Source organism: Lemur catta, chromosome 11 (assembly GCF_020740605.2).
Source record: "Lemur catta isolate mLemCat1 chromosome 11, mLemCat1.pri, whole genome shotgun sequence".
In the NCBI taxonomy this organism is placed as follows: Eukaryota; Metazoa; Chordata; class Mammalia; order Primates; family Lemuridae; genus Lemur; species Lemur catta.
In genome coordinates this window covers 10,159,120-10,185,017 of record NC_059138.1, presented here as the reverse complement: position 1 = coordinate 10,185,017, position 25,898 = coordinate 10,159,120, and the positions used below count along the sequence as shown (strand labels likewise).

Sequence of the window (25,898 nt, the reverse complement as noted above, 5' to 3'; positions counted from 1 at the left end):
TCCTCTGCTCACCACCTCAAAAAGTATTTGTATAATAAATGAAGGGATGATGAATGAGTTAAGAACAATTCTGCTGATGACACCTTGCTTTTGTGTATTTCATCACTTGACAAACCACTTTCACATACATTTTCCATTTGGTGTTACCCTGCTAACAGTGACCACCCGTCATGAGCAAAACACTCTGCTCAGCACTGGCTGTGAAAGATGAAAGAAATGTGCATTCTGGCCTCTAGGGGTTCCCCATATACTGAGGGAAAGAGGTTCCCCATATACTGAGGAGAATGCAATTAATTCCAATACATTTGAGGTTTTTTTTTGGGGGGGGAGTTATTATCATTTAAAAAAAATGTTTTCAGCTGGGTGCGGTGGCTCACACCTGTAATCCCAGCACTCTGGGAGGCCAAGATGAGAGGATCGCTTGAGCTCAAGAGTTCAAGACCAGCCTGAGCAAGAGTGAGACCCTGCCTGTCTCTAATAAAAATAAAAAATCAGCTGGGCATAGTGTTATGTGTGCCTGTAGCCCCAGCTACTCAGGAGGCTGAGACAGGAGGATCCCTTGAGCCCAGGAGTTTGAGGTTGCAGTCAGCTAAGATCGTGCCACAGCACTCTAGCTGGGGAGACAGAGAGAGACTGTCTCAAAAAAAAAAAAAAAAAAAGGTTTTCCAATACGTTTCAACTAGGGGTTTTCCTGCTTATATTAAAGTGCTGTGAAAGACCCCAGAAGGGAAATTCTGATTCTTGGGATGCAGCACGCAGTGTTTCTGACACACTTTCACGGACAAGGGAACTATGGTTGAGGGGATAAATACGTCGGTCAAAGAGATGGCGGAACTGGCAGTGGAATCTGGTTCTTCAAACTTCTCTTCCACCTCCCTGTCCTTGGAATTTCTTCTTCCATCTGGATCAAAAGTTGGAATAACTCAAAGTTGGAATCTCCAGGACCTGAAGCTGCTCAGTTTTGCTTCTTCTAGACCCATATTTAGTGTGTCCATCAAGTTCCTAGGCCACAAGTCCAGTGATGCCTTCCCAGCTGTACTTGTACATTTAGTGGCATCACTTGAAAGAAACACATATTGGCAGAAAGCAACTATAGATTCAGTGTCACTTTTAAAGATTTGTGTTTTATTTATCACGATAGCATCCACAAACATGTGAAAGATAGCAAATAATACCTACACATGCAATATATTTTTAACTGGAAGAAATATTTTTATTCAGTTCACATACAATGCTAATTGCATTGCGGAGTCACAGTCCCTTTGCTATAACACCATTTTTCCTGAGAGACAAGAACAATGGACGTGCTTATTATTCTACATAAGGTCATTGGACACAGTTGTACAGAAGGCAACAGCCTTCCCACTCCACAGAAGTAGCTTACACTAGAACCTAATTCCAGGGTGTTAGGTGGGCAAGGTTGTTCTTAATACCCAGAACTAATTTAAGAGTAGGCAGAGAGTCAGTGGCAGGATTTTATGACTCTAAAATGCCTGCCCTACACTGAAGTGTCTTCCCACCCACCCTTCATTGGTCTAATTCTCAGCCCCAGAGACAGTGTCTGGTCAGCAACCACTAGAAGTACAGAGTCGGCTAAGACAAGAATCTATTGTCACATGTGTATATCCCAGTGGGAAACCAAAAAATTGGTTCATTTCTTCCAGAAGGGAGAATCAGTGAGCAAGAAATTAAGGATACGGAATTTTGAGGAGAGAAGTTAGGGAAATCAAATCATTTTTCAGAGGAAAGTCAGGCCTGGGTCCTGTGGTGGCTCATGTTAGCTTGAAGACCCTGCAAGGATGGGACTTTAGGAGCCTGGCCCGGTGAAAAGGCCTCTAGGTCAAAATTGAAAAATTGCATTGTTGCCTATAGTGGACCATATCAATCTAGTTCTTTAAGCATTGTTTGCTGTTGTAAATATGGTTTTTACATTATGTTTTCTGATTACATTTTAAGCATTATATTTTCTTTAAGCATTACATTTTCTGATGTAAACATAGTTTTTGCCACAAGGCCTGACAGGTACAAGGAAAGATGGTAGCCTAGGTCCAGCAGTCTGCTGGCAAGTGTTTAACCCCTGGCTCTCCACTTGCTGACTTCTAGCATTTGCCAACTTCCTGGCGGTCAACATTCCCCTCAAGTCCAATTTCAAACTACCAGCCTGACTTCATGAACTTGGAGTTAGGAGAAGCTGCCCAGCAACACCGCATCAAGCAGAATTTCCACTGTCCTGAGACAAGTGACGGGAACAACCTCAATAGATGGATAAAAGTAAAATGTAGCAAAGTAATTAGGAGTTTTGCATATTTATCACCTTTGCTTTTGGCATAATTTATTTGATTGTAAGTGCCTGTTATTAAATTTTTAATAACAGCTGTATACAATTCCTGACAATTCAACAATTGGTTCTGTTCCCAAAATCACTTGCATTCTACCCTAGGGTTTTTTCCTTTAAATCCTTCTCCCTATTCAGCCCTGCATCTTGGTCTTTCTCCTTCCCTTGAGTTAGACACAGGACAAGTTCAAACCTCATGGCATTGCCCTTACAAGGAAACTTATAAATTCCTCTTTCTGATGGACGCAGGCCCCTCCGAGTGTGAGGGGACCTGCCCTCCCCACTGGCAGTTTGGCAGCGCACCACTCACACCTGTGTTCCTGCCACCTCCTTCACTGGGTGGAAAATTCGCCCAGAAATTCCTGGGTTCCCCACCCCTGAGTATGAGTCCACAGGACTGTATGTGAGGACCTCGTCTTTGTTACAGAGCAAGATAAGCATGATCTAAGGGGAGGCGCTGCCACAGATTCCCCTCCCCTCCTCCTCTACAGACACAGGAGAGGAGACCAGACGGTAGATTCCCCATCACTCAGCCCCAGCCCCATGCCTCCCTCTCTTCGGAGGACCCGACCTAAAGGACCATAACCCATGACCAACTCAGCTGCTGACAGAGGGGAAAGCAAGCATTCCAAAAAAGCTAAGCTCTCTGAACTCACTTAGGTTATTTGCAAAATTGAAGGCGATACAATTCCAGCACTTAAGGTAAATAGTACTTTTGGTGAATACAATATAATTGCCCTAGCATGCAAAGATTTCCACACCGATATCCACTGTAACCACTCTGAAGTTTGTTATAGTCAGATATGTCCTATTATTTCATTGAGTGGAACATCTTGCCAAAGACACTTAAAGTCCCCTAAGGAACTTGGGTCTGATTAGTGCCAATACCCAAGGACAGTCTCCATAAAGTTCACTCACTAATTTCACCTTCTTGGGCTTTGGTCACCTACGCAACATACCATTTTATGTCCATGTTATTTTACATGTTCAGTTGCCTCTCTCAGGAATTCACTTTTCATCTTCTCAGCCTATGAAACTGCTCTTCATACCTCAAAGCTCAACTAAAAGGACAAAAATTCATTTCAACTTGACTTTCAACATTACCAAAGAGAATGAGGCACTCCCAGAGCGCTTTACCTACAGTAATTAACACACCGTTTTGTCTTCCCACACTAAATTATGAGCCTTATATATCTTTGTATCTCCTATGCCTAGAATATGGCAGGTATTTAATAAATTTCTTTAATCATGAGATTTGTATTAATTTGGAACATGAATTAGCACTGTCACCTAAAACATGGAATGTCACCTTAGTTGATGGTAATAGAAATGCATTAAGCAAAGCAAGGGAAGGGGTTTCCCACGCACTCTATCTCAACTGGGTCTCTAAACTAGGATCACCACCAGTTCCAAGACCCACATAATAAGAGGGACCAGAAGGAGCAATGTGGATGACAAAAGGTCTAGAAATTATTCAAGGGCAACATCCCACTTGTAAATCTGAATATTTTGGAGGGCAATGTGCAGATGTGTTCACTTCTTTGCCAGTCTGCCTTTGTAACTCAAAAAGGCAGAACTTGGACAATGGTTGAATGGTAGAGGTAGTCATGCCGGTGCTTGACAAAAGGGTTTCATTCTAAAATTTCGAACTGTGTAGGACAGAAAGGGGCTGCACCCCACAGCTGTGAGTGCTCCACCCCAGACCTTGTTCAGGCAGCGTCTCTAAGCCAGTCTGATCAGCGTGTGGCCATGGGATGCTTGTTCCCAGACAGAGGCGGGAAGGCCTGCATGACCTACAATCTCCCGTGCAATTCCACGAGGCCATGGTTTAGTTACATCATGACATAAACCCGGGGAGACTTTTTAACAGCTACTTTGACTCATAACTGTAATCTTAAGATTCCTTCCAGCAAGTTGGAAAACTCTTTTAAAATTATTTCCTAGTTGATGTCTCTCCAGGGGCCTCATTTGACATTGTGCACATCAAAGACCCCTGCCACGTCAGGTCAAATGTATGGAACCAAGACATCCAGACAGCCCTCAGTCATGTCCATGGAGGATTCCAGCAGCATGTCAGAGGCTGGGGCATTTGGCTCAAATCACTCAAGTTTAAAGTCAGACTAGGGTGAAAATCTTGGGGGGGTTTATCCTGGTTACTATCTCCAGAAACAAAACCTGGGATAAAAGTCACTAAGGAAGGTTGGCTTCAACAACAGCAAATGTGTCCCCAAATTACTTCTTCCAGCACCTTTCACATCACTGAGATTGGGACAAGGACTTTCTTATACGATTTCCCAATTGAAAATTCTGCCAACAAATTGTCTAGACCAGTGCTGCTCAAGAATCAATGTGCACAGGAATTACCGGGGATCTTGTAAAAATGCAGACGCTGATTCAGTGGCTCGCGGGAAGGGCCTGAAAGTCTGCATTCCAATGAGCTCCCAGGAGACCCCCGTGCTGTTGCAGGGGTCACACTTCGCACAGCCAAGGACCACAGGCTGCTGAGAATGTGATGCCGTGTGATGCTGGGTGTGTGGATGTGACAGGTGGTTACAGTGGAGGCCCAGGGCAAGTGACACCTTTCCCCACACTGACCAGTCAGAGAGCCCACTCCTGAGGAAACGCTTTGAAAAACAGGTAACAGAGTGCCCCAGGCTGTTGCCTATTTTTAATTTTTTAAGAGAGACCTGTGCAGAGAGGAGAGAGTAGCAGGAAGGAGGCTCCCTGGAGGAAACTCTGAGCGATCCGTGTGCTGATTATTTTAGGAGGAGAAGCTGAAGGAAAGTGTGTGCATCTCAGAAGGAGATAATTACTTCCCACCTAGCTCTCCAGTTTTTCACAAAGTTTGCAAGGAGGGCAAGTAATTAGTCCCTTGAGAGCTGGAGGAGACAAAGTTCTCAGGTTGAAAAGCCGTTTTCCCTGCTGGCCTTTACAGCAGAGTCAGAAGTATCTGCCTACTTTCCACGCCAGATCCACACATGTAAAAATGTTCTGCGGTAGTTTTTAAAAAAAAAAAAGCCTCCCTTAGAGATGAAGCTAAAGGCAGCAATAATGAGAGATCAGTGTCTCCAGGCTGCGTGCCCCAGGACACTCCCCTACAGCCACTAGCCCTGGCTCTGTGTGGTGGCCCCACACTGCGACTCTCCACACTGCTAGCTACGGCCAAGGCCTGTCCTCTAGGTGATCTGTGGATGGAGCGAGCTTCAGAAGAGAGAGGAAGTTTGCACCCATTCTTTGCCCTACTTTGCTAACCCCAGCCCAGTTCAGACTCAGTCTTCTGTAAGAAATCAGATACCAGAGCTATTCCTAGCCCCACCATCTTCCCATAACTTCCTGCACCACCTGCAGATTCCCAACAAATGCCTTTGCTCCTCTGCCTCCCACCCTGTCACCCACAACACCAATGCCACTTCATTTCCTTATCTGGCTTCTCCCATTGCTTCACCCTCCAAGGGCCCTGGGAACCTGGCGGGGCTGCTCTCAGGAAACCCAACCTCAGAGGGCCCAGGCCACTGGTCGTCCCTCTGGAACTTGGATCCAAGTTCTGCCCTGCAAAGGCAGCCAGTCTGAGAGTGGGGTGACAGCCCAGCTTTCTCCCCCTCTTGAGTGGATGAAAATGATTAGGCCTCCATGATGCCCTGCAAGAGGGCTGGGAGAGAAGTTCCCAGAGAGTCATTTCCACTGAAGGACAAGAGGCTCTGGGGCCAGAGGGATGAAGGGGGCAGCCTGGGTGTGAGGGTGCTTCTGTCTGGGAGAAGTCCCAGAGAGGGGCCACTGGAGGCACATGTTTTCTGTGTTCAGAACCCTGTCCTAGACCCTGAAGCTAGTTTCTGAGAAAGGGACACACCTAGAGTAAAAGCAGTACACAAAGACATGTAAAAACATGTAAGTAAAGCCATAGAGCCAGACTAGGGAGGAAAGATTTTAATAGGACATTTTAATAATAATAGCTGAACTTACTAAGCTTTCACTATGTACCAGGCCCTACACTAAGAGCTTTATTTGGGTTATCTGATTTGGTTGCTATCATCCCACCATATTCACACCATGGCTCCCTCAAAATATCCGTTCCTTGACTATCTCAGGCTCACAGACACTTGCCTCTGAGGGGTCTATTGATAACAGCGTGTGTCCTCTAGCTCCCTGTAGTGCAGGGGCAGACTTGCATGAAGATGAGGCAACAGGAGACTGAGAAAGGGGAGACTGAGGAGCTGCAGCCTGGGCACCTGCATGTCCACCAGCAGCCAGGGCCTTACTCCTCGTGGCTGGACAGCTGCTCTCCAGCCCTCTCACCTGCGGGCTGCTGGGTCTCCGACGAGGATCCTTTTGGTCATATCCTGAATGACCTCTTTGACCTTCTCATTCCGGAAGGTGAAGATGAAGGGGTTGAAGAAAGGGGTCACCACTGCAGTCATCAGGGCCACCACCTTGTTGAGGTGTGTGGAGTGGCCCTTGCCTGGCCTCACGTAGATGAAGATGGCACTGCCGTAGCCCAGAACCACCACAGTGAGGTGGGAGGCGCAGGTGGAGAAGGCCTTGTGGCGCCCAGAGGAGGAGGGGATGCGCAGCACCGCAGCCACGATGAGGACATAGGACACAAGGATGAGCAGCATGGTGGCCAACACAAAGAGCAAGGACAGGAAGAAATCCAAGCGCTCGATGTGGTGGGTGTCGGAGCAGGAGAGCTTGAGGAGTGGGGCAGAGTCACAGAAGTAGTGGTCAATGACTTTAGAGCCGCAGAACTGGAGCCTCATTTTCTGTAGAGTTGGGGAGATGATGGAGAGGAACCCCACCACCCAGCAAGCCATCACCAGCTCCACACAAACAGGACCTCTCATGATGGTGGGGTAGTGCAAAGGGTGGCAGATGGCCACGTAGCGATCAAAGGCCATGACTGTGAGGATGAGGAAGGTGGTAGAGCCCAGGGAGAAGTAGAAGAAAGACTGGGTCAGGCATTCAGCCAGGGACATGGTCTTGTGAGTGGACAGCAGGTCTGCCAGCATCCTAGGCACCACCGTGGAGGTGACCAGCATCTCCATGAAGGAGAAGTTGCAGAGGAAGAAGTACATGGGTGAGTGCAGGCGGGAGTCCAGACAGGTGAGGGTGATGATGGCCAGGTTGCCCAGCACTGTCAGCACGTATATGAACAGGATGAGAGCAAACAGGAGAACCTGGAACTCATGGAGATGAGAAAATCCCAGGAGCACAAATTCCCTGACAACGCTGTGGTTACTCATTGCACCTGACACTGGATCTCTGTGATACCTGTGAGAGGTCAGGAAATCTTAGTGGAAAATCACCATCAACCTCTCTCGGCCAAGTGCCTGGCTCGCCAAGCATGCTAGCCTAAGTGCCTGGTTAATCTCAGCGTCCAGAAGACACACTCCCAAAGCAAAGGAGTTTCTCTGGGGTGAGGAACAGACCAGATGGGATGGACTGGTTTATGAGTTGGTCACCTCTGTAGTATCACCACTCCTATACTCTCCCTCATCTGTCTTCTACAAACTCATTATATTATTTAACGCATGTATTAAGCTCCAGCTCTGTGCAAGACATTTGGCTGCGTCTGAGGATAAAGTGGTAAACACTTCTTAACTGCCAAAAGTAATAGTCTGTTGATCAAATAACAGGGGCTATTTACTGTTCTTTCCCTGTGCCAGGAACTGTGCTGGACACCTCATACGTTACCTCCTTCCATCTTTTGTGCTCAATCTTCATCCTCTTTTTCTTCTCAGTAACATTTCAGGCTATAGATAACCCATTTTTGAAACCACTTCCACCCTTGGATGCAAGGACACGGCACTCTGTAAATTCTCCTACATTTCTGGCTTCCCTTGCCTGGCTCCCGCTCCCTGTGTTCCTGCCATTTTCTGATGGCATTTCTCTTCTCATCCGATAGTTTTAAAAATTTCTCTATTCTCTCCTTCAGAAATATCACCACTTTCTTTAACCAAAGCAACCTTGAAAATATGAGTGAATCTTAAATCTGGATTTGTGTCTTCCTCTGAGCCCCAGCCCATGTCTCTACCCACCTGAGGACCACCACATACTCTGAACAGGTCTAGAGATACATACACAATCCTTCCCTCCCCCAAATACCCTATTTGTGGCTCCCAGTTCCCCAGTCGTCTGGGCTCAGAAAAACTGGAAGGCATCTCTGATTTTTTCTTCTCTCTCCTAAACCACTAGAATTGCTGCCCTTGGGAATATTTTTTTTTCATCCAGTCTCCCTTTTTTTTATCCATAGCCACCATCCTAGTTCAAGCGCTTATTTCCTCTTAATCATCAAGACAACATTCTTAATGGTTTCCTTATTTATAGATTCACCTATCTCTAACTATCCATGCACTGTACTGCTATTATATTTCTTTTTCTAAGTTATTATGTCCCCCAGCTGTTTTTAATAATCTGAAGCAATGTGATTCATGTACGCATTACTCTCAAAATTGATTGAACTAGCTAGCCATCTATTTCATACAGAAAAGGCCTGGAAGGATGAATTTTAAAATATTAATATTGGCTATATCTGGGTTTTAGGCATTTACATCTTAAAAATTTTTGTATTGAAGTCGTATGTGTCTAAGGTGCACAGTATGATGTTATGATATACATACACATAGTGAACTGATTACTGCAGTCACGTTAATTAAAACATCCATCTTTTCACATAGTTGCCTCTTCTTTTGTCATGAGAACACCTAAGCTCTACCTTCTTGAGAAATTTCAAGTATGCAGTACAATCATTACCTATGGTACCCATGCTGTACTGTACAATGATCTCTAGAATTTACTCATCCTGTACAACTAAAACTTTGTACCCTAGTTCTCCTATATATATTTGTTTGTTTCCAAATCCTCTTCATTTGAGTTTGAATTTTCTTCATATATTGCTTTGGTGGATCAGAAGAAAAAAATTGACAACACCAACAATAACGTCATCCTTCCCTTGTCAGCCAAATCAGGCGCAAACCCTCCCTGCAACCTCTGCCCTCCAGGGCTCTGCTCATCCCCGGCCACGGCCCTGGCTTTACTCGCCACACCTCCCCCTTGCTACCACCAAACTGGACCACTTGCTATTCTCCACTCTGCTTTCATACGCTTCCCTGATCGATGCCTGTCCTGCCATCTTTGGCTGGCAAATTCTTAATCACCCACGGTGCCCTTCCTTTAGGAAGCTTCCTCCCTCATCCAGATGTCAAGTCATCCTGCCTGAGATTCTTAATCGAGAAAGTTAACACATCCTGCCTTGTGTTATAATTACTTGTGTGCCAGTCACACCTCCAGTCCTAGAGTCCTGGTTTCTTAGGGGCAGGACTCTCTTTTCATTTTATAACTTTCACAATGCCCTGTAACATGTTTACACAGTGTAACCACTCAGTTTTAGTTAAACAGATGAATGAGCACATCTGCTGGGTTTTCATTCCTAGTCCTGAGAAGGAAAGTTGCCAAAGGGAAACTCCTATTTTCTTTAATGATGATGTGTGTGCGTATGTGGGTTGTGGACTTGAACAGAAGATAATGGGGTAATCGTGACCCACGATTTCTTCCCAGAAAACTAAGATGCGACCAATCCCAGAAGGGTCTGGGCAGCATTCTGTAATCAAGCACACTATTTTCTGCAGCAAAGTATACAAATATTCACACTAAATGACATAAATAAAGGCAAAATAGCCTCATGTTAATTATTTTGGATCAGGTCTCGCTGTCTAATTAGCTTGACATGAAAGTTAAAAAGAGCTTTCAGTTTTCAAAGCATTTTGAATACAGAATCATGGATCAGGGCTGGGAATGGCAGGCCCCACCATGCACAGCTCCACACCATAGGCGATAGAGACTGGGGCTCAGGACGTTTGAGGCTCTCAAGCCCGAATCATAGTTAATAAATGCTGAGCTGGGATTTGAACCCATGGTTTTCTAACCCCAATACCTGTTTGTATTAATCAAAACTATGAATGTGTGGAATATGCAAAATATTCAGCCAAGCACAGTGCATTATCAATCTCTGAATGCAGGATTTGAAGCCTGTTGCATGTATCTACAAACAGCAAAGGTGCTCAATGAATGGCAAATGAAGAGATAGATTACATTTCCATGATCAGCTGTGGACTCTGCATGAGGAATGAGAGATGAGGGGATGTTCCTTTCCTAGCAGAAAGATCTAACATGAGTCTCAAGTGCTACTGCAAGATAATTGGAGGTTCTCCAGACAGGGTCAGCCCTCAGCCCTCTGTCTCTCGGTGGGAATGCATGACCAGTCAGGCACCCAGGGAGCAGCTGCTCCTCCAATTGTCACACCCCGATTGTGATCTCACCTTCGTTGGCCCTATGTTGATGTGTCTCATATACTGCAGGTGTTATAAATCCCTGAGCCACGATGAGGAATTCAACTCATGGGCCTATTTTGTGTTTTATTGGCCACCTGCCACCCAGAAAGCAACATCTTTCTTATCTGATAGGTTTTAATGACATCGCATCCTGGGGTTCTACAATTTAAAACATTGAAGCCTTGGAATCAGTGGTCAAAGAGTTAATTCCCAGATAGCCTTAGCTCCAGACCGGGCCAGCTGGCCTCCTCTTCAAACAGGCCTCCTTTTCCAACTGGCCTCCAGCACAGCCCCTGGTATTGTGCCCCCAGCCTCAACCCCTCATCCCAGAATCTCTTGCCACCTTCTTCCCAATTTCCTTCCAGTCTCCTGTGCTTTTCACCCTTAGTCTTACCTCTTCCCACTTGAGATCTGCCTCCCCTCTCAGGCTGATGACTGGTGTTCCCCTCTCCATCTGTAATTCATACCAACCACTCCTTCATGCTGCCTCGAGACTCTGGGCCACAACTCCTCCAACTCCAACTCCACAATCTTGAGCCCACCACTCAGGACAGGCTCCCAGAGTACATTTTAGGACTTTCTGTACTTGTTCAATAATTTTATATTCCAAGTTTGTATTTTACACAACTGTTTAGTACAAGCAAAGTTAACATAGGTAAAATCTAACTTGAATGTAGAGTAGACCTCTGTCTGCATCAGGATCTCCTACAGAACAGGTTCCTCTCAGTGCAGCCTCTGTGGCAGCCTTGGGAATAGTCCCTGTCCTTGCTGCAGAACAGATCCTCTCTCAGGCCCAGGACTCCTACATGCCCACGACTCAGGCAAACCCAACTTGTCTAACCAGGAGACAATCTCCTGTCCTATCAAAACAGACCAAGCACAGCCTCTGCTGCTACAGAGTAGCCTGGTCAAGGCTGTGGTTGGCCACTCAGCACATGCTTTGGACATGGCCACACACTAACTGCACTTGACAGTCTGGATTCCCCAGGGTCCCCTAACTCATTCCTGTTAAGAATCCTTGCTGATAAGAGATGCTATTCATCTCTCTCCAGATCCTTCATGCTGCAGCTCTGCAGTTCAGGGCTCTGCTAAAATGTCAAATGCCAGATAGTGCACCCATCCCCCTACAGCATAATAACCCTCCGGTGACATGGCACCCATTTGAAAGTTCCCTCCTGGTCGTGCACCTTTCTCTCTCCCTCATCAACCCTCTCGGTCCTCCTGGCTGAATTATCCCTGCGCCTTTTGACTTCTGAAACAACTTTTTCACCCCAGGAAATGACTGGTTTTTTTTTGTTTTTTTTTTTAACAAATTGGGAGTGCAGAAGAGCAGCAGTGCTGTCTCTTGGCTCTTTGTAGCAGTCATTTTGATCATCAGTGTCCTGGACACGGCGAGCCCCTCAGTGAGGGAGAGAGCAGGAGAGGAATGGGAGAGAGGGGAGGGCAGAGGAAGCACCTGAGCATCCCTCGCTGATGCCAGGCCCTTGCAATGGGCGAGCAGCAGGGGAGGGGGACACAGAGGTGGTCAGCACCCTAGGGCAGGCAGATCAACTGGCAGCAAGAATTAGAGGCAAAGAATGATGCAGGAGGACCAAGCGCTGAGCAGGCAAGGGTCTAGGAAGGCTCAAAGAGAAGAAAGAGACACACCAGGAAAGACCTAATCTGAGCTTCTCCAACCCCAGTCTCAGGAAAGGGTGGGGTGGGGGGCAGAGACCCTTAGCTTCTTCCCCAGAGTGAGGGCTAGATGGGATCGGGCAGGGAGTGGGGTCCTGTCATGATGAGACTCACTGCTGCAACCCACAGCAGCATCAGCACCGTGAGTAGGACACAGGCAACTCAAGCCATCCATCCACCTATTCACTATTCACTCAGGAAGACAAGCTGGCCTGTGCCAGGTACTGCTGCTGCTCTGGAGCACAGGAACAGCAAAACAGTCCTGGGGTTCTCTAGGAAATTGGGAAAACAGGCAGTAAATAAGTTTAAAATGGTAAATTGTGACAGGTGTTGTGATGGCAACGAAGGGCTCATGACAGAGCCAGAGGGAAGAGGGGACTCACCAGTGCCAGATCACATTCTGCCACCCAGGTCCACATGCAGGACCTGGAGCTCCCACCCTGTGGACAACAGGGCCAGTGCAACGGGTTGAATGGGACAAAGAGGTCCCCCTCAAACTCCCTGCAGATGCAGTCCCAAACCTGGGACCTCTGGGGCAGTCGACAGGAAAGAGAAACAATACAACTGCCAGGATGGAGACACACCACCCCGCCCGGGCCCCACTCTCTCTCGCTCCTTCCTCCCACTATCCAGGTGCTCCTGGTGGTGGGAGACCTCGAACTGAACCACGCTCAGGAAGGTAGAAGCCTCCCCTCCTCAGTGCAGACGGTGTGCTCAAGCTCAGCCTGGAATAGGAGCATGACAGTGGCTCCCAGGGAACAGCTGCCTCCACTGGAGACTTGGGCATATCCCAGCATCAGCCTCAGTTTGGGAAATGTGAGCTCCTGGGAACAAGAAGCCTCGAGGGGACAGCGACTGTTCTCTCTCACGCTCTCCCGTCTGCTGTGGGCACAGAGCCCAGTGCAGCCCTGGCAGCCCTGAGATCTGGTGCTGGAGTGAGGAGAAGAGAGGGGAGGAGCAGGGAGCTGGCACCAGTTGCTTTAGACACAGACAATCCAGGAGCAAAGACAATGCGTGAGAATTCTCCTTATCTCTGGTCACCTGAAGGAAAAAACCAGGTCCCCTGGCTTGTTATTTTTTTCATGAACTAAGAATAAGAAGAATGCCGAAGTAAGAAAAATATCTCTTTTCAGAAAAAGAAAATGACCAGAGCCTGCACATCAAGATATTGGGTGGACCAAAATAAGAAATTAGGGACCTATTTACAATTATGAAATGGCAATTATATATATAGGTATCTATGTGTGTGTGCGTATAGACATACATACATATATATATATATATATATATACATGCACACATATACACACACACACACACAGATATGCACACAAGGGCTGTCTGGAAAGTATCCAGCCATTGTTACTATAACAAGAATGGTTACATGGATGGACACTTTCCGGACAGCACTTGTGAATACACACACACACATCCCCATGCATACACACAGAGAAAGAAAATATGTGTGTTTATATGTGAAAAAATTATTTTTAATTTGTAATTTTATGTATAATAGCTGGTTATGAAAAATGAAAAAAAATGCAGCAATAGAACACTAATAAAAGTAGAATTCCATTATTGTGAATACCAAAACCAAAGGGATTTTGTATCTCTTTATTGGCAAGACTGGCTTCTCTGACTTCTCCACCAACCTAAGGATGCGTATCACCTCCAGTGCCTAAGGATGCATCACTCGGGAAATTACACAGTCCTTCTCCCTTATCCCTTGCTCTATTTCATGGTAGTAACAGCTTTATCACGTGCTTCCCACAGACATTGTCTCATCTGATTCTCTCAATAGCCCTGTGTAGCAGCTGAAATTGGTGTCTTCATTTCCCTACTGATGACATAAAGGAAGCCTTTGCTCTGGGGCACACACCTAGTTAGTGGTATCTGGGTTTGAACCGCAGAGAGCAGAGTTCAGGGGATCTTGGGCTTGTGTACCTAGAACTTTTATGGAACCTTGCATAGAGTGTATGACCTTGCATACACTCTATACTGACATTCCTCATTCGCCTTTTACATGCCAGACTCAGATTTTTATATATTTGCTGATCAGTGAATATTTCAAGTATTGTTACTGAAAGTTTGGCAGAATGAGGACAAGTGGTTTGAGGAGGAGGAAAGCAAATGAGGAAAAGGCAGGCCTGAGTCTTAAAGTACCAATTTTCCTATCTACAAGCAGAAATACAGTTTTTAAAGCGGGGGGGGGGGGGGGGGGGGGGGGGGGGGGGGGTTTCAGCTCCAGGGTATTGTTGTTTAATTACAGTTGGGTTCTGATCAATCCTATCTCCCCATCTCCAGTGAAGACAATCTTGTGACTTTTGCCTGGACAGTTCTGTTTAGCCACCTTCTGTGGTACAAAGAACAAAAGACACTCCTCTGTCCTTCCTGACCTCTGGCCTGGGGCAGGGATGCAGCTTTTAATTCTCAAAAAGAGTGGGAGAGGTTTTAAAGAGACAGCTCAGCTCGTAAGACATTTTTACCCCTTTCCAGTCTGTCCCCTCCATTACAGTATCACATATAATATCACCTGCCCTAATGGTTCATTTTGGTCTGTTCAATTATTTAACTATTTTAATTGGAAATAGTAAAAAGTGAAAATGGAAACTGGGCTTGGTGAACTTCTATTTGCATAATGCATTTACATGAGAATTTTGACAAAACTACAACAAGAAGTACACACAATACATCTGTCTCAAAGATTGATCTCAGGATGGAATTCCATGAACATGTGTCTAAGTTTCAGAAGAAAGGGTCAGAGGCAGAGTTTAAAGGAAATACAGCAGTCATGCTTCTGTGTGATATCTCTCACTCTCCTCTTCGAAACTTCTCATCCTTTCCCCAAGTACGTGGGGAAAATATGTCTGTCCTGCTGGAGCTTCAAATCTCTGGTTGGGCTCACGTTAGATTTGGTGATGAATACAGCCACCACCACTTTAATGTTCAAATGACCAAGAATAACAAAACGGAGAGGGGTTTTGAACCCTCAAATCATTTTTAAGCAGTTCTGCAACATATTTCATATGTGTCTAGAAGCTGCAAATGACCTATCTCAGATTAAAAAGGATGGTTGAGAGATTGAGGTGAGGTGGAGAAATTGGGGGCATAGGGATTGTTTAGGAAGCAAACAAAACGAGCACTAGAAGAGCTGAAAGAAGTTAAAGTGCTGTGATAATCCACCTGAGAGAAAGACACCGAAGATAGGAGGGGAGAAGAAACAGAGAAAAACCACTAGAGAGATTCTGAAAGCTGCCTAAGGCAGAATGCTGGGCACAAAGAATGGAAGTGACTGTTCTGAGTGCCCAGAGTCCGAGGGCAGAGCTCGAGGATGGATCTGCAGCTGCAGCAGGAAAAACAAATTGTTCCCATAAATTTGGGGGACAAGGATGCTAGAAAAAGAGTGATGGCAACAAAGAGAACAATAACATGAACAAGAAAATGAGCTCTTCCTGGTGTGAGGGTGACAGATGTCCTAATTAAATGACCCCAAACCATGATAAGGGAGGATGAAATCAAGGCGTGCCAGTGGCTGCCTACCTAGTAAAGATGAGGCTCCTGTAATTTATCTCAACTGTATGTAAACTCTCCCTACATTTCCTTATGCTGTTCTGCCTGTGAGCTTATCCTGAGCTTGTTGCGTTTCCTGGCGGTTGGCAGACAAAAGAAATGTAGGAAGCTGGGAATTGCAGGACATTGTTAAAGAAAAAGAAAATTCCTGGCCAGGCACAGTGGCTCACGCCTGTAATCCTAGCACTCTGGAAGGCTGAAGCTGGAGGATTGCTTGAGCTCAGCAGTTCGAGATCAGCCTGAGCAAGAGCAAGACCACGTTTCTATTAAAAATACAAAACTTAGCCAAGTGTCATGGTGGTGCATACCTATAGTCCCAGCTACTGTAGAGGCTGAGGCAGGAGGGTCCCTTGAGCCCAGGAGTTGGAGGTTGCAATGAGCTCTGATGCCACCATTGCACTCCACCCAGGGTGACAGAGTGAGACTCTGTCTCGGAAAAAAAAAAAAAAATGCCTTTTCTGATGTATTCCACCTTTCTCTTGTGTAGGTAATAAGAAATTTTCCAAAACCGATGGGGTAAAAATCTGACTGGAAGAGGATCCTGAATTTAGAGCTGCTTAAGGATGGTCTGGTCCATCACTGGCCTGCTTGGAGGGGAAAACTTGATAGGTAGGTACATGTCATTGTTAAGGGCCATCTCAGGAATTTTAGAGAGTTGGGGAACTATGACGATAGGCCCATGAATGGGTGTCGTTTCTATGCTCTGGCTTTTATGGGGCTAATTATTCTATCTCCTTGTGGATGTAGAACCTAAAGAAATGAGTGGAAAGCAATCATCTCCTCTGAGATGCAGTATACCTTTGCATATCCTCTCCTACTCTAAAATAATAATCCTCTCCCAACAACCACCCTTCCATCTATACCTGCACACCTGCAGATGTGCGCGTGCCCATGCACACACACACACACCCACTTACACGCACTTGATTCCATCTTCTCCCAAGTGACCTGGATCTTTTACCCACTATGTTTGGTTTGGCCTCAAGGCTGAGACATCAGGTGTCCTTCCTCCACAACCTCTAGGTAACCTCAAGAATCATCGACAACTCAGAACTGATGTGAGATTTTATTAACCCTCCAATCAAATTTACAAACTTCACTCTGGCAGAAGCTGTTATAACTGCCTCCTTGCCATCTGCTGATCCAATAACATGTCTCATCCATGCTGCCATTCCATGTTATCGACAGAACCTCTGCTCCTGTCAGGTAAACCAGTTTACTCTCTTCACCGTGACCTGGTCTGTCTGCTGGGAACTCTACTAAGTCACTTCCTTCCCCTAAGAATGCTGTGTCACAGCACCCTCCCCTACCCTTTATTCTACTACACACGCACACAAAGTACTAGTCCTTTCCACTATCATAAAAACCCCAACTGGTAATGTCATTTCATTTTGATCTTCTATTTAGCACTTAGGGACTTAGAGTACACAAGTGTCGAACCCACTTTAACATCTTACAGAGGTTGCGAGCAAAGAAGAAATGCAGTTAGCAGGGAATGACACATTAATGAGAATTAATAAAGGAGCTAGTATACTATTGTTCTTAGATATCCAGAAAATTTAATTACCCATAATGAGAACAGACGGCTCATTATGGATTTTCCTCATCCCAAACAATCGGCAGCGCCTCCTGAACAGGCAGCCTTTGCAGGTCCCCACTCAGCTCTCAGCTTCCCATCCCTGCTACTATTTCTAACGGAGGGAAGCATCATTATCACCATGAATCACACATTCTGACAGTGAAATTGCTGTGGAGGGGATAGGCTTTTCCAGAAGGGTGCTAAACGCTTATTACAGCAAAATTATGCATGTCTGACAAATAGCCTCCTAGCAAATAATTGGACATTATTTAGAAAAAAAACACTTAGAAATAAATGAAAGTTTTAAGAATTTAAGGCAATAGCAGCTTTGTTTCAGGAAATTTAGGTCCAGACACTAAAAGTACAAGTTATAGGATAAGCAAACTGAGATTGTGACCCAAATTTAAAAATGTCTTATAAACATAAAGAGCCGATTGGCGTCTGCATCTCCCTAACACATTCTCTTCTATCCATGGAGGAGCCAAGTCATCAAGAATGATCCCGCCAGACTCTTTTCAAAGCCACCTACTTTCTGGCTCCACAAAGGAGCTATGCGAAAACCTCTGCCTCTCCCCACTACATTTTCCTTCACTTCTTCGGGCCCTCAGTCATTCTTTCTCACACTCCAATCTGCATCTTTTTTACCTCAAATTTTACAGCTCAGATAACACTCCTTCTCCCTACCTTCTTTTTGTTTGTTAGTCTAAAACCTTCCAAGCCAGGATCAAGGTGTACAAGAGTGGTGTTAGCAATGTGTCTAATGAGGAAAAAGAACAACAAGAGGAATAATTTGTGCTTTTTTTCATGATCAGAAGATAGAAATAAAAGTCACTTACAATTCCTCTTCTCAAAGAAAATGAAAGTTGCCATTCTGGAAAATCATAGGTTTTGAATCAAATTAAAAGTGACAACTAATCCAAGGAATCATCTCATGGCCCTCGGGCATGTGTGGAAAGTCCCTGTGAAGAACCATGAAACTTTCCATCTCTGTCCTTACTCTCTATTTAGTAATCTGCTTTTTAAAAAGCATCGACTTTTGATATTGAACACTTTTTTCTAAATGCTTTCTTTTTCAGGTTTGCTTAATTACAAGTCTTGCATAAAAAATAGAATATTTTTTTAAATTTTATTTTTAACTGGCAAATAATAACTGTATATGCTAATGGGGTACAATGTGATGTTTTAATATATATATACACTGTGGAATATTCTTAAATCAGCTTATTATTCAGTTAGATTTATTTAGCCCTGAGCTTTTTTGGAAACTTTACCACAATTTTCCTTGGGGAGATGTGATATAAATTTAAAAAATGAAATTTAACAAACTTCTTCCAATCTTAAGCTTTGGACTGCCTGTATATTATTGCTCATTGCTCATTGTTTGCTAATTTATTTCATATTCCTTTGACATTTCACTTAGCTAGAGTAAGAACTATTTCTTTTCTATAACACAGTGACACATCAAGGTAGGGCCATCAAGATAGGATCAAGAGAGTTGTTATTCCACTAGCTTAGAAGGTGTTGCAATAAGGATGTGGAGTCAAAACTCTGCCTCATCGCCTACAGTTCACAGACTAAATTTCCCAACACCTTCTTTATCTTTCTTGCTGCTGTCCCTCAATTGTGCATCTACTGGGGGGGCCATGCCTGCAAGCTTCAGCCTTCCTCACAAACCTCTTCTGTCCCTTCAGTGCCTCAAGGGCCTGCTTGGAAATAACAAATTGTGGAGGTAAAGAAAGACATGATCTAAATGGCCCAGCAGATTGACAGCAGGACTAGAAGTATAAATTCCACAGACTTGAATCAGTAAGTTGAACGTCACCGGTTCTGATTACTTAATGACATCCAAGGATGCAAGTCGTTGAAATGGAGTTCAGGCAAAAGTCAATGGAGTTGAGAAAATCAAGAGAAGATGAGGAGTTGAAAGGGTTGTGTGGAAGTTATGTAGGATGATGGCAGAATTCAAGATGAAAAAGATAATTTTCAGCCAAATGCCAAAATTTTCAATGAGTAAGGAGGATTGATCAATAGATTTCAGGGAGAGAAGTGGATGTAATCAATGAAGGGAGGACCAAAGTAGCAGAGATTTTTACATCAACATCTAAAAGAATCAGCTCAGATATCATCTTTTTCCAAGAAGCCTGCTCTGACTCTGCCTCCACCAATTGTAGGAAGTGAATTATTGAATGTTTCCATAGCACTCTTCAAGTTTCTACCGTACCACATACCAAGTGGTGTCTTTTAGTTTATATTTCCTCTAGACTATGAGCTTTCCTGTTACCTGGTGTGTGGAAGGGGCCAGCTAACAATTTGTTGTACTGAACTTCCCCACTATCCTCTAGTGCCTCCATCCAGTGCAGTTTATATTGATGATTTTCTCATCATCCTCGCCTGTTCCAGATGTTCAAACAAATAAAAGTCATTACAGAGGCTGTTCAACTTATCACTGTAGATGTTAAAAAGAGTTTATGAGTGTTGAACTTAGTGTCTTAACTATCAATTTCAATATCCTGGTTGTGATATCATACTACAGTTTTTCAAGATGCTACCATCGAGGGAAACTGTGTTAAGGGTACATGGGATCTTTCTGTAACATTCTTACAAATTCATGTGAATTTACTATTATTTTAAAATAAAAATATTCACACAAAAAATGTGTTTTCCAAGAACATATGCAGAAAATAGGCACTAAACAGATTAGCGTGACTATGTACTGTTAGGGAACGTGAGAGGAACAGGAGTGAGGATGAGGATAAAGGATATATGTTGTCAATAAAAAGAAAGAGTCTTAAATTATTTTTAAGAAACCCTCTCACTGCAGTTGACTCACTCTTAGCTCATTACTGGTTATCCAATGAGCCAGCAATAGATTGTTGAACAGGATCCTTACTGTGGAATGGGATTCCCTACTGAATGGATGCAAAGTCATAGATTGGGGGTCATAGCCAAAACAAAAACAAAAGCAAAAAACATCTCTATCATATGAAGTTTACATCATGTCCATGGAATGCCAGATATAGTCATAGGCATCACATAATTGATTCAGGTACGCAAAATGTAGTTTCAGGCCAGGTGAGGTGGTTCATACCTGTAATCCTAGCCCTCTGGGAGGCTGAGGCAAGAGGATCACTTGAGGTCAGGAGTTTGAGACCAGCCTGAGCAAGAGTGACACACCATCTCTACTAAAAATAGAAAAATTAGCCGGGCATGGTGGCGAGTGTCTGTAGTCTCATCTACTGGGGAGGCTGAGGCAGGAGGATCACTTGAGCCCAGGAGTTTCAGGTTGCTGTGAGCTAGGCTGACACCACAGCACTCTAGCCCAGGCACCAGAGTGAGACTCTGTCTCAAAAAAAAAAAAAATATATATATATATATATGTTTCATTTTTAGTCCTGGTGTCCTGTATTTACACATCAACTGATGCAACTGTATTTACACATCCACTGATGAGTCATTGTTTATGAAAAACACTGTCACTATGGTAACAGTTAAGTTTACATTGCAAAATCCCATGTTTTGGGCAGTTATACTAACTGGCTCATTTTAATTATTTGGATAATTAACTTGTAAAGGCACATTGCCAACAAATAACAATACAATTTCAGTCTAATAAACTAATTGTCTTACTATTTTTGTCTTTTAGTTCTCCTATTAATTTTTGCTTTCATAGCATTATATTTAAAGATAGAAGAGGAGAATTTTGTGCTAAGGATTTTCAGTAGAAATTTTAAATAAGGAATTACTGGGGAAAATTGTTTCCAACCTTCAGATCCAATTCTGGAAAGGTTTTATCATGTTTATCAACATTTTGGGGGCATATGAGTAAACAGAAAAGTTCAACAAACTCAGGCCCATTTGATCTTTAAGAATGTATTCATTTAAGAAGCATCTATTCAACAACTGCTATAGGCCGGGATCTATATTAGATACTGGTAAAAAAAAATGTAAATGACGCATAATCTCTATCCTCAAGGAGCTCAAAAACTAATAAAGAAGACAAGTAAACAGAAAATTACCATTTAACATGGAAAAGAATAAATAAAGTTATGGAGCAAAATCCTGTGTAAGTAAAGAGTAAGGTAAGTGGGTTGTCACTTGTTCTGGGGGAGCCAGGAGGGAGTGACATTCACACTATTCTTCAAAAAGGAGTAGGCATTTGAGTGACAGAGAGGAGAGCGAAGTGCATCTGAGACAAGGAGACAGGTATACGCTAGGCTTCAAAATGTGAGAGGAAACAGTATCTGCAAGGATCTTTGACTTGCTCACTCATGGTTCTGAATCAGAGTTCTGGACAGGGTCTTTCTGGTTGCAGTGTGATCTGGGAAAAGGTCAGGGGCCACAGCATTTGTGTGGACTGGCCATCCTCCCACCTGTGCCCCCTACCCCCGTCACTCCTTTGTTTCTCCAGCTGCTCCTTCCTCCTCTCTCCTCTCTTGACCAATTCCCCCGAGTCCCCACCACCTGCTAAATCTGCATGGTCATAGGTGCATTCATTATGACTGCCTTGCTCCAACATACCCTGAACATTCAGGTCAAATGGCCACCACTGCCTTTGGGTTGCCCTTCAAATTCCTGAAAGAGGAAACCTAATAGGTTCAGCTCACAGTTTCCAGACATGTCCACTGAACATCAGGAAAGGTTGCACATGGTGAGCAGTTACTACCCCATCATAAGAACAGAGGAGACATAGCGACCATTGAAAAAGTGACGATTCCACTTTTAATATCTTAGGTGCCCAGTTGAATATTCTAGGTTCATGTTTTCAGGATGAGGGGGTTCCTCAATTTAGTGTTTTGCAACCCTGGCCGCATACTATAACCACTTCTGGTAGGTTTTTAAACACTCAGGCAGTATGCCCAGAGATTCTGATATAATTAATTGGTTTAGGATGAGGCTTCCCAGGTGATTATAATGTACAGACACATCAAGAACCATGAAGACTCTCTCTTAGTGCATTGCCAGAGAAAAGAACATCAGCTTACCAGGGCCCAGTGACTAATGAAATCCTTCTAGCTTTGGTCGATAGCACTGGCCACGTAGCCAGGCAGTCTAGGGCACCACACTCAGCTAATCCGCCTATACCTTAGGTGTGTTTTGGAATTTTTTTGGGGGGAAGGAAGTAATAAGTTTATTTCTTCATACCTATATCCCTCCTTTCAGAAATTCAGGCATTTCAGATAATAGAATAGGGAATGAGCAAATGGAGAAGGTAGGATGGTGTATTACGAGCTAAATCTCACTGAAATTCCTGGGTTCTATTAACTGGTGGTGACATTAGCTGTGTGGCCTGTGCAGTGATCCTGGGCAGCTGGCCTTGATGGAGAGCACCCTCCTCCCCACTCACCCCATGGGGATGTCTCCCCCTTTGGTTCAGAGCCAGTTCAATGCTCAGTGAGAGGCATCTTTTTACCTCACTCTGTCCCAGCTCCTAATGTGTTCAGAAGATGAAATAGACAGGTAGTCCCCTCTTCATCTGGCTTACCTGCCTGGTTGGAAAATCACTGGGGGGTTTCTTGGGGTGCTCCTGCAGGAGTTTAGAGAAACAGCTCCTTCTTCGGCTGCTCATGAGGGTGGCCCAGTCCTGCCCAGGCTATTCCAGGACTAGTAGTACAGGGTTAATTTTCTGTCCCAAAGATCCATGTCTCCTGAATCATCCAAAAACAACACTGTGAAACTAGCCTGATTTCATAAGCGATTTAGCTCAATGTTTGAAAGCACGGGCCTGCAGCCGGATATTTACCCTGGGCCAGGACTTCCAGAGGCATCATATGTAAATGAGGCAAAGAGGCCAACAACCAGCTCCAAGGATCCTCACGTTCCGCATCCACGTGTTGGAACTCCCTGGCCCATGTACGGAAAGGCACTGACTTACATTACAAACTCCAGTACAGAGACGTGCTCAGGCACACCAGACTGTGGTCACTAGCACCCAGTTAACACGTGAGTTCACACGCACGTGTAGACACACAGCATTCCACCGCCCCGTGACTCACTAGCAATACCTACACATATCCGTGCCAGAGGGGGATAAATGCCCACTGCCTGTTGCTGCCTTCACTTCCATGATGCACAACTAAAGCTTTCTACTCCTCTTCTCTCCCGCCTTAGATACCACCCTGTAGATGGCACACCAGAAATGTGGTGCCTTTGCCCCTGGAGAAGGAACTGTGCTTCTCTTAGGAGCTGAGCTCTGGCAGCCCATCTGTCTGCCAGGTAGGAAGGGAGAGCCCCCACCCGGTGTAGGAGAAGCCCGGAGGGAATCTACACAGCGAAGGCCGGTCGCAGGGCTCAGACATTTTGACACATAATCACTGGGGAAGATAACAGTGGTGTTCTCCATGGAACAGTACTGGACTTGTGGGAGGGGTTGGGGTTGGCCTACTGTTTTTCAGTACGGGCCTTTTAGTACTATTTGATTTTCTTAAACATGTGTATGCTTTACTTTTTAACTTTTTTTAATTATCTTACCCTTCAGGAAATCATTTTACGATTTTACCATGCTTGACTCTGGACATTCAATTAAAGAGTAATAAAATTAACATTCTGTTAATGTCCTTCTATTAAGGATATTGTAGGAAGCGTCAGTAACTGAGCTATCAATACTGAGCTTGGGCAACTTGGTCAGTCGTTAGTACCTGATCACAGAGCCCTAGACCAAGGAAAGGGGAAATACAGTAATTGTGTTTTACTCCTACAAGTGATAGAGCATAAAACAAAGGTAGAATAACCACACCCAAAGACTGCCTGTTCCTCACTTAGTATATTGGCCTGAGAAATCCAGTTTTGCTTCATTTCAAGCAGGACACTGTTACAGAGTTTAGATGAAATGGCCAGCAGCACATCATGGTACATGGCTTCGAGCCAAGTGATTTGGGCTGAGCCCAAATTAGCCTTTTACAATAGGCTCTGATGTACCTTTCCAACATTTGTCTCCCAGTATCTTCATTCAGGAATCCCAGTTCTAGCCACACTGGTCTTCTCACTATATTCTATTTAAGTTCTATTTGCCCTACCCTCACTATACTTGGTCACATTTCCAAGTGTCTCCCCACCCAGATCCTTTTGCTCTCTCCATTTTCCTGAATGCTACTCATCTTGCCCCACTCAACAGATTAACTTTTTATTGCAGATCCGTGATGTGCAGAACAGCGTTGGGTGCTGCAGAAGTTAGTCCTCTGGGAACTTTATGTTTCATTAGAGCATGAACAAAGGTAAGCAAGTAACTACAACGCGAGATAAAGTGAAACAGGTTCTGTAAAAAGGAACGCAAAATACTGAGTAGAAGTGACGGACGTGAATGACAGTTGGAAGGGACGCTAAGATATTCCAGCACTAGAGTGATCTTTGAAGCAGAGGGAGGTATAAACAGAGAAGTCCCTAAATGATCATTTTTAGAAGTCTTTTTTGTTCATGGGACTGGGAAAAATAGGACTGATAAGAAGAGAGGGGCCTTGTAATAAAGTGATCCCCCTCCTTTTTTGCTGTGGTGTTTTTTTTTGTTATTGTTACTGTTGTTTTGATCTTTTTGTTGTTGTTGTTCTACTCATTTATTTCACAGAGGGAAGAAAAGCACACAGTTGGCCAATTTTGCCCATCTTGAGCTGAAAGCCCACAATAACAAAGACTCTGATAGAGATTTAAAGGACTGTATCTAAAGGAAGAGAGTAATTCTGGAATGTTCTGCAATGAATTATTACTCCCCTGGCACCACCCCATTCTCAGCCCAACCTACACCCCTGGAAATTAACCTGGATGCTAGAGGACTTTGCAAGTTAGAAGCTGAGATGGGGAATTAGAGTGATCTGTCACCTTGATTTGTCCAGAATCAAGGAGTCTCCCCTTTCAGTTCTGGGCAAACCAGGGTGAGCTGATCACCCTAAAAAGGGTGGAATGCAGAAAGTGGGCAGAAATGACAGAGCTCTGATATCAATTATCTCATTAAATTATCTCAAAATGTGTCCAGGGCTGTGAAGTAGACATTTATAAGGAAAGTGTGGGTGAGATCTCTGTGTGCACAACCCAGACAGAGGAAGGTTTGGGTTTATGTGAGGATTTCTATCAGCAATCACTCACCAGTTGAACTGGATCCCCAAAGACTTACCAGGGCAGTGTCTGGGGCACACTCCTGCAGATGCTACAAGTCAGAAGACAGGGTTGGAGAGGGAGAGTGGAAGACTTGGTTCAGGGCAGTGCCAGGCTGGCAAGTGAAAATTCAACAATGACTGTTTCACAGGATCAAAGTGGGCAAAATGGCAAGCAAGGAAAGGAGGAGAATTAAACTGGCCTCTCACACAAGGACTTTATTTCATCCACAAAACCAGGAAGAACAGCCTGTCTCTTGTCCTGAGGGTATATTCATGACATTTGCCATTGTGTAGCTACTGTTGACTTTTCCTGTAGAAGGAGAATCTGTCTA

General features: G+C 44.5%; 1 protein-coding gene and 1 long non-coding RNA gene across 3 annotated transcripts in view; both read right to left on the bottom strand.

Annotated features, from left to right (window-relative positions):
• LOC123646991 overlaps positions 1 to 23,124 on the bottom strand; it is an 82,384-nt gene extending 59,260 nt beyond the window's left edge. For both annotated transcript variants that reach the window (XR_006738106.1, XR_006738105.1), the window contains exon 1: positions 22,965 to 23,124. This is a non-coding gene — a long non-coding RNA (uncharacterized LOC123646991). The remainder of the gene's footprint in view (positions 1 to 22,964) is intronic.
• Positions 6,625 to 7,572, bottom strand: LOC123646989 (olfactory receptor 6V1-like). Its single transcript, XM_045564159.1, has one exon. It carries the CDS (start codon positions 7,570 to 7,572, stop codon positions 6,625 to 6,627), a length of 948 nt encoding a protein of 315 aa, XP_045420115.1.
• Positions 23,125 to 25,898: the final 2,774 nt, after the last annotated feature.